This window comes from Amblyomma americanum, chromosome 2, assembly GCF_052857255.1.
Source record: "Amblyomma americanum isolate KBUSLIRL-KWMA chromosome 2, ASM5285725v1, whole genome shotgun sequence".
Taxonomy (NCBI): domain Eukaryota; kingdom Metazoa; phylum Arthropoda; class Arachnida; order Ixodida; family Ixodidae; genus Amblyomma; species Amblyomma americanum.
Window position 1 is genome coordinate 7,959,881 of NC_135498.1, and position 14,563 is coordinate 7,974,443.

General features: G+C 49.1%; 2 protein-coding genes across 2 annotated transcripts; both read left to right on the forward strand.

The window, feature by feature from the left end:
• Positions 1–1,834: 1,834 nt before the first annotated feature.
• On the forward strand, positions 1,835–4,342 carry LOC144119515 (uncharacterized). Its single transcript, XM_077652104.1, has one exon. The coding sequence runs from the start codon at positions 1,835–1,837 to the stop codon at positions 4,340–4,342; it is 2,508 nt and encodes an 835-aa protein (XP_077508230.1).
• Positions 4,343–9,249: 4,907 nt separating this feature from the next.
• On the forward strand, positions 9,250–14,126 carry LOC144119516 (Na(+)/H(+) exchange regulatory cofactor NHE-RF1-like). The gene is made up of 4 exons (XM_077652105.1): positions 9,250–9,327; positions 10,040–10,288; positions 11,057–11,311; positions 13,920–14,126. Exons 1-4 carry the CDS (start codon positions 9,298–9,300, stop codon positions 14,124–14,126), a joined length of 741 nt encoding a protein of 246 aa, XP_077508231.1. The 5' UTR covers positions 9,250–9,297.
• Positions 14,127–14,563: the final 437 nt, after the last annotated feature.

Consider the following 14,563-nt stretch of genomic DNA (forward strand, 5'->3'; position numbering starts at 1 on the left):
GCGCTGTAATCAGGAAAAAAGATGAAACGCCGACCAAAGGTTGGAGTAGTGTCTACAGCGCCCTCTAAGTGAAAGTGTTCGTCACCCTCTTAGATGGGCTGTGGTCGAGGTTGGCTCTGGCCGGGCAGAAATTACAAGCTGAGGAGGGATAGACAGTTAGGTAAATGAGGTGGCGGAAGGTATAAGTGGGAAAACTTCGAGGTCGGATTGTAGCCAACTAAATGTATGACATTTGGATTTGAACTAAACAACGTTACTTTGAAAACATTAGTTCAAAAAATTGAAGTGCAGTTTACGTATTTTAGCTTCTATTTCTTCGGTTTTATTTCTTCATGCCCTGACAGCTCGAGTGACAAAGGGGCAATCAGTTTCGCTAATTGTAACCACCACTCATTAACATGTCAATAAAAGCATGCCATTATAGAGCAAGCGCACTGCGCAGTCTCGCAGCTTCGCGAGCTTGTAAATGTCCCCCTCGCAAGCACTCCTGATGGCTGATGCTTTTACTTTTCTTCCCTCCACAAGACAAAGCAGTACTTCATTTCCTGAGCACTCCGCAAACCACAGTAGCAATTCTTGTTCAGAGCGGTCCGGAAACCGAAAAAGCAAACGTCCTTACCGCATGCTTTTCATTTTGAAAACCAGTCTCTCCTAAATCGTATGGCAGAACGGATCAAATTTAGGGCCACATTTGGTCGGAAAGAAGGCGATCTCACCCTTCAACCTCGGTTGCTACAATGTAGGGCAAATGGAACCTCATCACAAAGTCGCATATTTTTTTTCTTGCGACAGTGTGCCTGCTGACATAAGGTATTCACAAATATAGGTACACACTGGACTCTCGAAGAAAGTCCAGTAACATCCGGTGGTGCGGCTCAAAAATTCATTTTTCAACATCTGGTGGTACTGATCCGGAGTTCCCGGGTTCGAACCCGACCGCGGCGGCTGCGTTTTTATGGAGGAAAAACGCTAAGGCACCCGTGTGCTGTGCGATGTCAGTGCACGTTAAAGATCCCCAGGTGGTCGAAATTATTCCGGAGCCCTCCACTACGGCACCTCTCTCTTCCTTTCTTCTTTCACTCCCTCCTTTACCCTTCCCTTACGGCGCGGTTCAGGTGTCCAACGATATATGAGACAGATACTGCGCCATTTCCTTTCCCCACAAAAACCAATTATTATTATTATTAACATCTGGTGGACGGCCTGGGGGCGTTTATGCTGTCCAGCAGATTTTATCCGACTGTGATAAGCAGTCCATTGTTGAGTTGAGGAAAACGATAGCGTTTAGACGCCAACTGGACAGCTTTATTCCAGCCCAGCGAATGCCGGCCCGATCACGAGCACCAGCCGCCGCCAGTCTCACGCGGGAGCACCCCCGCGCAGCCAAGCCAAGACAAGCCACGAAGACGGCCTAGCCACTGCATGTGGCTACTGCCTACAACACATAACGAAAGAAAAGGCAATCCAAAAAAAAAGGTTGAAAATTCTTGGAAGGAAAAACAAGGTAAATAACACCACCACGTCCTGTTTCATTTCCATGTCTGTGTTGCATCACCGCATACAGTCCGTTAGCCTTCTGTCATAGCCTGCAACCTATTTAGAAGCATTCATTTCCGCTGGGGCAATGAAGTGCGGGCGAACTAGCAGTCAACATCTTTCGCAGATATAAATCCTGTAAATTGTGCGCCTTTTAGCAGTAGAATAAAGAAGAAGAAAGCATTCCCGCGTGAGGCTACTCCTGTGACCGTCGTCTTCGCTCACGTGACGTTCCTGCGAACGCACAAGTCTCGGTGCAGCGCAGTGGGCCTAACGTGAGCTGGCGTGGCAAGGGCCGATGGAGCAAAGCCCGTTCCGCAATGTGCTCAGGCGGAGCCGCAGGCACGAGTTGTGCCTGCAGTGCCTGCGAACCGTACAGAGGAGCGTCGGAAAGCAGGCCAGGCCGTACAATGCCTCCCGTGTCCAGATGATGGCGTTCGTTCGGGAGGTCTTCGGCGAAGACGTGTACACGGCCTGCACACAGCAGCTCCAAGACGGTAAGAAGGCTGACGGCGACGTGGAAGAAATGCGGTTCCACTTTCGCGTGAGGCTGCTGGACGCCGAGGGACTCTTTGACTCTGGCTATCGGCGGTACGCTCATTGTCGACTTTGGGCGGACGAGGGTGACGGCAAAGCTACGGAGGCATCCAAGCGCAAGTGGTTCCCAGATTCAACGGCGGAGTTCTGCGTAGAAGTTCCGGATCCGTCGACGAGTAGCCTCGTCCTCGAACTGCTGGCCAGAGATCCACAAAACGTTTGGGGCGCTCTAAGAAAGCTCGCTCGCCCCAGCTCACCGAGGGCATTTCTGGCGTCCCTGAGGCAACTGCTCAGCTACTACTTCAAACCTGAATCAACGCTGATGGTCGTCGGCCGACTCTCGAAGCCGCTGCAAGATATACCCTGCGTCGGCGTGGAAGAGTGGTACGGTCTCGTGGACTCCGCTGGTCGCAACGTGGACAGCAAGGTCCAACTTTCCGTCACCTTCCACACCGTGTCGACCGCTGACGTCAGCGTCCTGGAGAGGATACGCGAGCACTACGCGCTAAGTTTCGTCTTCCTGGAGCACAACGTCGAGAATACTGCGGAAGACAACGTAGCCCGCTGGACCATGTGGTCAGACTGTGTGGGCAGGCGTGGCTTAACACTGCTTCGTCAGCACGCGTTGCAGAATAACATGCAAGACGTGGAAGCCCAGTGCTGCTACTTGCAAGCGGTCACCGAGCACCGGATGAAAGTTAACACGCAAATAAGTTACGTGGTGATGTATCTACTCCTGAAGGAGCTTCAGATGGAAATGGGCAACAAGAGGCACGATTTCGTCAGCGACGCTCTCGACCGACTTATGCAGGGTTTGTCGGACCACATAAACACCCAGCTGGTGAACCTCCACGACCATTATTACTTGGAGTTCGAGCTGCACACAACGGACCTCTCTGGTGCCCTGTCAGTGTGCGCATTGATGGAAGTCATGAGCTCTCTACCCATTGTAGAGTCCGCTCGAACCGCACTGCAGAAGAACGAGAAGCAGTGGTACGATAAACTGGCGCAGTCATGGGAAGAAAAGGCCACGCTGTCTGTCATCGCTTCCACGCTCCATGAGATTAGGAGCCACCATCAGAAGGCTAACCGTCTGTTCCAGCAGTCCTGGAATGAGACGTACACCAACATCGTCATAAAGGAGCTAGATGATTTCCTGGTCTGCAGTCTCCGGCCATGGGTTGTTCGACAGATCGATGATGTGGTTGCTTCAGTGCCTGGAGAAAAAGAAAAGACTCTGGCTTCTATTGAAGCATTCTCCGTGATCAAAAATTTCCTTGAAGGCATATTCCTTGTGCTCGATGTCGACGCCGAAGGTCTACGCATCCACCGGTTCCGAGAGTGGTTTGGGCCAAGAGCCGTTGACCGCTGGTTTCAGCTGGCATCGCGGGCGAGTGCAGTGGTTGTAGACTTCGTGGCTAATGATGACCTTCTACCCTGTGACACAAACGTGAAGTACAGCTCCTCGTTCATGAAGGTGGCAGAGGCCGTGGATGCCAACGTTGTCAAGCTTTGGATAATCTTGGACTGGGCAGAGAATGCGTGTAGCTTCGCGTTCGTCGACAGCGTGCGGGTGTGGGTATCCGCCTATGCTGCAGCAATCGAAAACAAGATCGACCAAGAGAGCTGCAGTGAAGGCATAGGGAGCGGTGCAATACCTGCCAGACAGTGCGTTGCTGTGAACGACCTGATGGCGGTCTACAGGTACGTCGAGCAGATACGTGCGAAAATCGTTGACCGCTATCTCTGCTCCAGCCAAGGCCTGTCCCGGTTCGCGGATGTTGACATCAGAGTCCGAAACGCCCTGAACCTCATCAATGCTTCCAAGCAGCGCCTTTTGGACTACATTGTGCGTCGACTCCTACCGGAAGTGGAACTGCGGCTCGAGAAGATCCTTCGCGCACAGACCACCTTGGCGCAGGAAGCAGACGTGGACGTCCTCCTACGCAGCGTTATGGCCTGCGTTACTGCGCTGAGTGTCAACCTGGAGGCCGAGGCCTTCGAGGCCGTGCTCTGCTCGCTGTGGGACAAGATGACAACTCTTATCAAGCAGGCCATCTCGCGAATGCGCACGCGTTGTGGCGTCGACGTAAGAGCCTACTCGGTGTCTTACCTCGGGCTCTCCGCCGTCATTCAGCAGCTGCCCAAGTGCTTCACGACCAAGGACTGTGGGGGCCTCCCGCCAGCGGCCATGGCGGCTGACGTTTCGGCTCGGCTTCGAGAGCTTAAGGAAGTGATCAGGGATCAGAACGGCGCTGGAGACGTCTGATGATGCCTGTGACGTCTAGTTTCTTGTCTTCGCCCTAAGTACTCCCGACTGGTGGCTTAAGCGTTGGAGAATTCGCATTTGCGTATTTTTTTCTCACGATTAAACCAGGCCCATCTGTCGCTGTCTCTGAGACTATGTATGTGCTCTAATGTTGCGTCGCAACCTCCTAAATGCTTGAACAAGCGTAAATATGTACCTTAGATAAAACTCTAGAAATTCGAATCTGACTGCTCTTTTTTCCTGCCATAGAATTGGCACACATGAGCTTAGGCGTTGGGGCGCACACTTTATTTCTCGGCACCACTTTTGTAAAGGTGAATCGGCATAGCCACGCCGCGTTCTAACCTTTAACCTGTGAAGTAAGCGGGGTGAGTGCAAACATCATTGCATTTTTGTTTTTGATACGAAGGGCAGCAAGTTTCGGTGCTTGAACGAGACTGTGGGCCCTTATTTGAATACCTTAGAAGCCCTGGCCGTTGCAGTGGGCCTTCTGGGAGCTGGCAATACATTTTTACTTCTACCTGGCGAAACACATCGACTAAAGGTTTACAGATTATTCAAGCCTGAATGATATGCTTCTATATTTTGTTTATACTAATACCATAGCCAAGTCAAAGTTCCGCAAGCTGTCTCGTTTGCTGGTATACTTCAAGGATGGATAGCATTGAACATCGTATTGAATGTAGGCATCGAAATCCGAGCTGCTGATCTGCCCAAAACTTGTAGGTTAGCTGTAAGTCAGGTACTTTGCGGAAGTCGAACAGCTGAGCGCTGCTCAATAGAAATTTGTGGTGAAGCAAGTTCTACGTCGCCGCCGATAGGTGACAACGCATCGTTCACTGACAGGGCCTGCGCCGGTCCGCATCCAAAGGCTGGTCGCAAGTCATGCCCAGATTTCAATTCTGTGTCTAGCAACTGGTGCGAGAAAAGAGACTGGTTAATAGACATGAAAAGAGCCGAGTCGGTCAGAAAAAAATGCGAGTTAGTGACATCTTAGTTTAAATTAAGAAATTAAGGAATGGCAGGGCATGTAAAACAGAGAAGGTAACAGGTGGTTACTTAGGGTAACGGAGTATACGTGTGCCACGTGAAGGCACACGTAACCAGGGGCGCCAGAGATTCTGATAACGAGATGGAACGTGCGCGATAAGCTTAACCGAAGGTCAACGGGAGAGCCCTGGATCCTTTTGTGGACGTCGTTAAGCTGATTATGATAAAAAGGAATGCGTTATTTTCTTTGTTTCGCCAGTCCTGGAAACGATAGTGCCCGCCACACAGCGTTTAATTAAGCGGTATCGATGAGGTCACATCCAAATCCAAACCAACCGAAACAAGAACCAAAACCAGATATACAGCATATACGTGCGTAGGCGGCGTTGTGAAGTGCTTATGAATGATTTTTTTTTTTGCAAGATTAGTCTGAGCATACTATTCTGGAACCACGTTGACAAGGAGAATTGCGCCATTCCTGCTCGACTTTGGCGCAACAGTTTGCATGCTAGTAGCACTGGAGTCGCAGTTACCGTCACTGCCGCCGTGACCATGACTGAGGCGGGCGACTCGGATCATGTGTCTTTTTACGATAATGAATGATACCGGCTAGGCTGGCTGCGCCTTGCACCGCACTACGTGGACGCACCAATAAGAGATGGCGGGAGCGCATGTTTTTGACTGGTACGACTGGACTAGCCAACACATCCTCAAACTGACACAACGGGCAAGGGTATAGACCAATATCATCATCACAAGAGAAAAGCAGGTCTATGACACATGACACGTGGTACTGCCGCAGTCAAAAACAACAGCTAGAAGAGGGTGGTAAAAAAATTATTTAGGGTAACGATGACATTTGAGCTTGTTGGTTCATACTTCTGACCAGTAGAGCAACAAGACAAGAGACCGGTGAAGGGTATGTCCTCTCGTTCACCGGTCCCTTGTCTTGTTGTGCTACTGGTCAGAAGAAATATTCATTTAGGGTTAGCTATAGCCGTCCATAATGGACGGAGTCCTCAGTCCAGGACACCGATAGCTGACGCGATCCGGCGCTCCTGCTTGAGCAGCTGCAGCCAGCAGGCGGCGTGAGGCCGGTAGCGTGGACTTTCATCAGGGGCGCTAGTGTGCTATTCCCGAGCAGCAGACAAGCAGACGACGCAATGCCACTGTGTCTTCCAACCGTACCTCTGCTCCGGTGGTCGCTATTCTTCGAAGTCGTTTGTTCGTGCGTGGCAGAGGTTAACGTCCGAAATCTGTCGGCATTATTCAGGTTCCGTATCGATGGCGACCTGCCAAGGGTAGGCGAGTGGCTCTTGGGAAATGCCGTCGCCACCTGGCGGCTTTCTACGCATGTCTAATGCAAAAGCCCCTCTTTTTACATTGTCCTTGTTTCGAGCGCACCGTAATATTGGCACAGTGATGACGTTGCCTTGCTGAGTCACTCAGGAGGTGAACTGCAAAGCATGATCAATGATTTAGACAGGCAGAGCAGAACGATGGGTCCAAAAATTAACATCCTTAAAACCAAAGTAATGTTCAACAGCCTAGAAAGGGAACAGCAGTTCACAAATGGAAGCGAATTGCTGGAAGTGGTAAGGGAATACATCTACTTTGGGCAGGTAGTGACCGCTGATCTGGATCATGGCAGGGAAACAACTAGAAGAATAAGAATGTACTGGGATGCATATGCAGGTTCCCCAAATCATGACCGGTAATTTACCAATATCCCTGAAGAGAAAAGTATACAGCAGCTGTACTTTACCAGTACTCACCTACGGGGCAGAAACGTGGAGGCTAATGAAAAGGGTTCAACTTAAAGTAAGGACAACGCAGCGAGCCATGGAAAGAAAAATGATAGGTGTAACGTTAAGAGACCGGAAGCGGGAAGAGTGGGTGTGGGAACAAACGCAGGTTAATGACATCCTAGTCGAAATCAAGAAGAAGAAATGGGCTTGGGCAGGGCATGTAATTTGAAGGCAAGATAACCGCTGGTCCTTAAGGGTAACGGAGTGGTTTATGTTACTTTTGTTTTATGGAGTAGCGGGGGTAGCTGAAAGTTGGGTTGGCGGATGAGATTAAGAAGTTTGCGGAGACGTGGGTGGCGGAGCTGGCAAGGACAGGATTATTTGGAGATATATAGGAGAGTGCTTTGTTTGCCCTGCAGTGGGCGTAGTCAGGCTGATGATGATGATGTAATATTGGGTGCTCATTTGCGGCGTACGCATGCTCACAGTCAGTTCCTACAAAGGTTGCAAATGTGGCATTTCACGCTAAGGCTGTGCCCAACCGTTCCATTGTGCTTACAATTCCCAACGGGACAACAGAGAAGAGCACACCCACAGCAGTGGCATCGTCCACGGGCGTATAGACACGCGCCATCGGTAGCCTTTGTCTGGGGCTTCCAAAATATGTCGCCAATGCTGTTCTGCACCTTGAGGCGCGAATGCCTTCGTTATCAGCTAGGTTTCGCCTTTTAACAGTTCAAACATTTTTAAAATTGTGCGACTCACCTCTTCACGCTTCCAGTATAATATTTCTTAGTCAACCTTCCGCCTTTTTTGGTGCTGCCTGGTCTCGATTTCATACCCCGCAGATATGTTACGTGCAGTCCCTCCTTGATCACATAAATATTCATTTCACTGATGTCCGCCAAATATATAACAACTCCTCATCTGTCCAGATTGAATTCGATGACATTTTCCCATCGAATGCAAAGCTGCAGCCCTTCCCGCTTCTTCAGGGTCTATTGCAGGACCACCTAAGGTCCTTTCCCTCTCATGTTCTTATTGCTACCGATGCCTCGCAGGATCGCGAAAAGGCAGGTGTGGGAATTTTTTCACCTTCACTGGATTGGTCTTTTTCTCTCCGTCTTCCTGACTTCACTCCAATTTTTCTGGCTGAATTATTAGCAGTAATCTTAGCCTTACGAAAATTAGAATCTACCGTTTCCCAGGTCGTGGTTATGACAGACTCTCTGTCCATTTGCTCTTCCTTATCCTCACCCACTGACTCTCGGCCATTACGCCTCTTTAAGTTCCTGATTCCGCTGCATCTAAATTCGGTAAGGTTGCTTTGGGTACCAGGTCACATGGGCTTTCACTTAAATGAGGTTGCAGATTCCTTAGCAAGAGCCTCTCTCAGCGGCCCAATTGTTGCTGTCCTACCATCGTGTGCATATACAGCTGCGGTGAGGTTTCGCAGCTACACAATATTTCAGGAATTTGCTGCCTCGGCTCTTACATCATCTCCCGAATATCAGCATCTTCTGCATCCTTGGAGTAGCAAAGCCTGGCGCTCACGCAGACTAGAGGTCTCTTTCACGCGTTTGCGTTGCCGGGTTCCCCTTCTAAATTTCTACCTTCACAGATCTGGACTGGCAGCTTCCCCACTGTGCCCTTTTTGTGCCGAAACTGAGACAATGGATCACTTCCTGCTGTTCTGCCGCCGCTTTTCTCATTTGAGGAAGCGTATTTTGCAAATTCCATTTCATCAACTGGGCTTGCCTGTGTCTTCCGCGGTTGTTCTTTCCATGGGCGCTTCTTTTCTTGGACGAAGCGACAGGAGTGTGCGCTCTGCTGTGCAAAATTTTCTTCAAGAAACGCAGCGACTCCCATTCTAATTTTTTTTCCCGATCTCAGTCAGTAAGACATTGCAACATTACAGGCATTGTGTACTATTATGCACATCAAGCAATTGTCCCGTCTTCGATCTCCAAGTTAACTGAATCGCTTTCCTTCCCTCTTCCAATCAATCAGACTACATACTATTTCCACTGCTTTTCCCGTCAAAAATTTCCTGTATCCAGTAATTAACCGCCTGTGTCTTGGCCACTCCCCCGTAGTGGGTATGTGCCAGCAACGTTTGAGGCCTTCCTTCCTTCCTTCTTCCGACACAGAGCGAGGCGGACAAAGAAGAAGAACCGAACTCGTCTTTGCGTTCAGGCCTTTTGCTGTTGCGGTGTAATGAAGCTTTCTTCTCCGGCAGCCGATCAGGTGAGGAGTCGGCAACCATAAACTTTGCATAGCATAGCCAAGGGGAAGCAGCGCAGCTGCGGGCCTATATCTAGAGTTTACTGAGACGCGAGGCTGGCTACTGCATTGGAACAGCGGAGCTCCGGACACTTCCTAGAATCGTGATGGACGCAGCAGTTTTTTTTTACTTGTGCACTATTTGAGCCACGAATCTTTATCCACAAAATGTTATTTTTCGCCCCAAGTATTCAGAGGCAGAGCTGCCTAGGTGTGACATTGAACGTGCGATTTCAGAAGCTCTACTAGCGTTGTAGAAAAGCGTGGTTGCCATTAACGGGAACCTATGATCAGCCACCTTCAGTGTTCAAGTGTACGTGAGCAGCTGTTTCGTCCGAAGTGACTAAACACAGGATGTTTCCCTAATCTCATTTATCTACTTGCGTTGTCGCAACCTATGTACACTGCGAACAGGAACTTTTGTTTTCTCGCAACCAGCAAATTATGCTGGCTAAGCCAATGAAGTGGATTTATATTAGGATGCTTGAATGTGCTCAACGTAATCAATACCTATTAGGAAGACGAGTAAGAAGTTTGTTGGCTGTCAGGCCAAACTCTGTAGTTACGAATCTAGGGCCAGTGAATTGCCGTTTTGGAATGATTCGATAATTTGAATCATTCCATTTACTTCAAAATGACCTAGAGGCTCAGAATATCGCCTTATTCTTGTTTACAGAAAATGGAATCCGCGCCAAATAGCTCGGACAAGTCGGCCGGGCCAACTGCTGCTCCATCCGGTGTGGTCGATCTGCCAGAGGGCGCTCCGGCAGCCAGGCTCTGCCATATGGTTCAGAGGCCCGACTACGACGGCTACGGCTTCAAGCTGCTCGCTGTCAAGCAGCGTAGCCTGCCGTACGTGCTCGCCGTGGAACCGGGAAGCCCGGCGGAGGATGCTGGGCTTCGACCCAACGACATCATCGTTGAGGTGCGCGCAATAGACGTTCACACGCCAGCAGAGTGACAGCGTGGTCTAAGCAGTTCGAGTGTGCGGAAAAGAGACGCCATGCACTCTTCTTGAAGAAAAAAAAACCTGATCGTAACTTGAGCGAAATGCGCCGAAACGGACCCAGATATACTGAACGCCAAGTTTATGAACCAAACGAAGAATGCATAAAAGCATACTTACTTTGCTTTCGAGGTGTCCTTCTAGTTTGTAGTTGCTTAATACTCTAACTTTCGCTTCTTCTTCATCGAATGCGCCCGTCTTTCAGCGGCCGGCAACCACAATCCAGTAGTAATTGTGTACCTTCATCCCATACGAATCAACCTTAATTCAGCACTCTAAGGCGTCAGTGCTGGAATGCTTGGCGCGCCACTGCTGTATAGCAAAGGAATATCACTCACGGATTTCACTTGTCGTTACTTAACCAGAAGTATTACAATCTGTTCAGCTCGCACCTGACATGGAGGCAAAGGTACACTCTGAGATAAACAATCAAAACCTGTTGGAAAACAGCCCTTTATTCACATGCTTCTAAAAGAGGCGTGTTAAGAGACGACGCTTAGCCCTTACATCCCCAAAAGGGGCGTGTCAAATGGTACGAATTCCGGAGTGCAAGAGATCGTCGCTTTACGCTACACTATCAAATTTACAACAGCAGAGCACCGTCGATGCCGCTTCCAAATACTGTCCGCACGAGCAGCAGCGGGCCTCTGGAAGCGCAGATGCCTACACGCGTTTTCGGGGCTGCAGGTCAACGGAAAGAGCTTGAGGGGCGCCGTGCACCAGGACGTCGTGCAGCGCGTCAAGGCGATACCACACGAGGCTCGCCTTCTGGTGGTGGACTGTGACACCGCGGCCTGGTACGAGGAACACGGCATCGACGTCCGTGGCGACCTGCCCAACATCATCCGCATAAGCAACGCCAACGCGTCGCCGAGCAAAGCCGGCAAGGCCAGAAAAAAGTCGTCAAGCAGCGGTTCATCCTCGGGCGGCCTGACGCCAGCTGTGAGTCCTGCCAGTGCCTGCTGTGTTCTTTCGGTGCCCGAGGAACGAGAAGAGAATACACCGAGGGTACAAGGCGGCATCGCAGTGAGCCGACGTCGAAATATGCCTCCCTGTCGCTCATCGCGGTCTTCCCCGTACCATCGGCACAGTTGCTGTGCGATGTCAGTGCACGTTAAAGATCCCCAGGTGGTCGAAATTATTCCGGAGACCTCCACTACGGCACCTATTCTTCCTTTCTTCTTTCACTCCCTCCTTTATCCCTTCCCTTACGGCGCGGTTCAGGTGTCCAACGATATATGAGACAGATACTGCGCCATTTCCTTTCCCCCCAAAACCAATTATTATTATTATTATTATTATTATTATTATTATTATTATTATTATTATTATTATTATTATTATTATTATTATTATTATTATTATTATTATTATTATTATTATTATTATTATTATTATTATTATTTACCATCGGCATGAGAACCCGGTTTTATTTGTGTGTGGTGCCGAGTATTTTGAACGTTGGCGGTGCAATGATTAGGCAGAAAAGGAGAGACATGCGAGTGGGGCTTGCCGGGCCCAAAATTAGTTTTCCCGTTCGCTGCTCGGGCTGAAATTTTGAAGCTGCACTCGCACATGTAGGCACAAGTCCAGGCGACGGCTCTGTTGCAAGGCAATCTGGTATGCAAAACGGGCGTACAGAACGCCATGTGAGGTTCTATTTGGCATCAGAAGAAGTGAATGCGTGCGAAAAGTATTTACCTTCAGAGCGTCGGGTGCTTCATGGAGAGTGGCTTCACATTATTGTACCAACGTGCATCATTTCTGTTGGTGGTGCTGAATGCATAGCTTAACCAGAGGATGCCTTAGAAAATACACAAAGCTATAAGCTTCGTCATTTTTCGGCGGCCTAGCTCGCTGTGATAGTCTTCAGAATTTCACAGTTTTTACGCACAGACAGCTGTAACCGCATGATCAACCGTCATTGTGAGTGGTCCCGGGAGAGTTGAATTCTCTTTCAGTGTTTTCGTCATCAAATTCTCTGAGAACCTAGAAGAAAAACAGCAACTGCCGTGAGGGGTTCGATGTGCAACCACTTTGCCGAATAGCGGGAAGCCGTTTTTCTCAAGTAATTGTTGCATATATCTCTTCGTTGGGGAATAACCCTGCAGTTTTCTTATTTTCAGCCGAGCTGCACAGAGGAACGGAAGCAGCAACAAGGCATTTTATCGCTCTTCAGTCGTGCACTAACACGCAAGAACACGCTGGTCACGCCCAACACAGCACCGAAAAAAATTACAACAGCGGCAACGAACATCTTTAAAAATTAAGCTCACGAGCAAGCGAAAAGCATATTAATCTTGTTTATGTGGCGCCCTCATGCGGTCGCCAAGCGCGGAGACATGACGGCGTTTCGAAGGCGTATTGATTGGTACTTAAATAATGATAGGAAGCCCTGGTCACGCTTGTAGCACATTCCAGACTGCCACGCAGGTGTTATCACCAATCAACAATTGACCCCGCAGTGCGAAGGCATGCCCTGCATGACTGCGGAAATGGAACATTCACTCTCGATAACACCCGTGTTTGCCTAAATGATTCAATACTACTGATTCAAGTACTACTGAAGCCCCCTCTGGCAATACAAAGGTAGACTAAATGGAACTGAACTACGATTTTAATTGAAATAAAATACAATATTTCGAGTGCTCAGCCTTCAATGTGTCTGGCGCTCTGTGATACCTGTTATTAGTATGGTTTTAACTGGAAGAGCACATTCATATAAATCTGTCAATGCTTATCCTCCTCGCATATTCTTGAACGTGTACGGAACAAAGTATTATACGCACACCATGGGGCAGAATTCTGTGAAGGCCACCTTCTCAAATTATTGCACTTCATTCCTTAACAACTATGCGTGCCTGTCCATAGCCGCAGTTCAAATGTGTCAGAGCATCTGACTTTTATCACCTTCTGATATTGTTGCGAAAACTAGTGCATTTCATTGTAGCTGAAGTTCGACAAAACTTGCCGATACACTAGCGGTATTCTGGGTGTAACTACTGCAGAAATGCATTCCTCCGAATTGCCTCCATTGTCCTGATTGCGATTTCTGATCGCCTACTACTTCTTCTTCTCCTTCTTTACTATCTTCATTTATTCCTACCTAGATATCATTTATTTTGTCTTCTTTTTTGGTGGGCTTGGACAGAAAACCGCGAGCTGGACGTATTCGCACGCCTTGCCTCTGCAACCACTCGCCTTGCTGCAGTTTCCATGGAAGCTCATGTCTTTTATTGATGCGATCTTCTTTGTCTGTTACTTCTCTCTGTATCTTCATCCTCCTCTCCTTCCAAGCTTGACTGGACAGCATGCATAACCTCTCCTCTTCCCCGAGCCGAGGTATGCTGCGAACGCTCTACGGGACATTGTATACCCTATAACATGGGCGCTTTTTATTGTTATTCAGGTGAGCTTTGACATGGACTGCCCATTATTTGGCATGCTAGCCTGTAAAATGCACTTCTTCCCTAGAATACACCCCTTGAATCAGCGCTGCCTCCTGCTCAGATGACGTCAAGCGGACGCCGCTGTTGTCTTGGGCGCGCAGGAGCTTGCCGGCGGGCTCCGTCTGTGCTACCTGCGCAAGTGGCCAAGCTTCGAAGGTTACGGCTTCAACGTGGTCTCCGGCGAGGAACGCTGGAGATACTACATCGCAAACGTGGCCCCCGGCAGCCCCGGCGAACTCGGTGGCCTGCGAGAAGAAGACAGGCTTATTGAGGCACGTGCGATTGATTTCGGGGAGACGGGCCGTTAGACAGTGAAGGCTGTCGACCCTGTATCGGGACGCCCAGCTGATACCGTTCACAATAGGTGACTATCGATGAACTCAAAGACAAAATACAACGAAGGAGACACATAAGACGATTGTGACACGTCTCCTCCGTTGTCGGTTGTCTTCGTTTTTCGCGCTAATTTTTTTGCATAATGCATCACCAACTAGCCCCGACAGCACGCCCTTCTAGACACGTAGCTGTGCTTTAAGGTTCAGCAGCTTGAACCTTGAGGCTGTTTGGCTGCTGCACTTCCTGCATAAAAAAAATATTTTTGAATAGTGAAATATTTGCCCCACTGAAGGTCATGCAAAATGTTTGGTTTCTTTTTCCCTTCGCAATATATACATAATTGAATTGAATTGAAAAAGAATAATGACGGCAGTGTATCTGCAACCCAACAGTTTGGGTGTGGTTTGTC

Excerpts from the sequence above, each read along its gene's own strand:
- LOC144119515 (XM_077652104.1), top strand. The coding sequence starts at position 1,835 with ATGGAGCAAAGCCCGTTCCGCAATGTGCTCAGGCGGAGCCGCAGGCAC.
- LOC144119516 (XM_077652105.1), top strand. The coding sequence starts at position 9,298 with ATGAAGCTTTCTTCTCCGGCAGCCGATCAG. Across the intron at positions 10,289-11,056 it reads CCAACGACATCATCGTTGAG|GTCAACGGAAAGAGCTTGAG; the intron begins GTGCGCGCAATA and ends TCGGGGCTGCAG. Across the intron at positions 11,312-13,919 it reads CGGGCGGCCTGACGCCAGCT|GAGCTTGCCGGCGGGCTCCG; the intron begins GTGAGTCCTGCC and ends TTGGGCGCGCAG.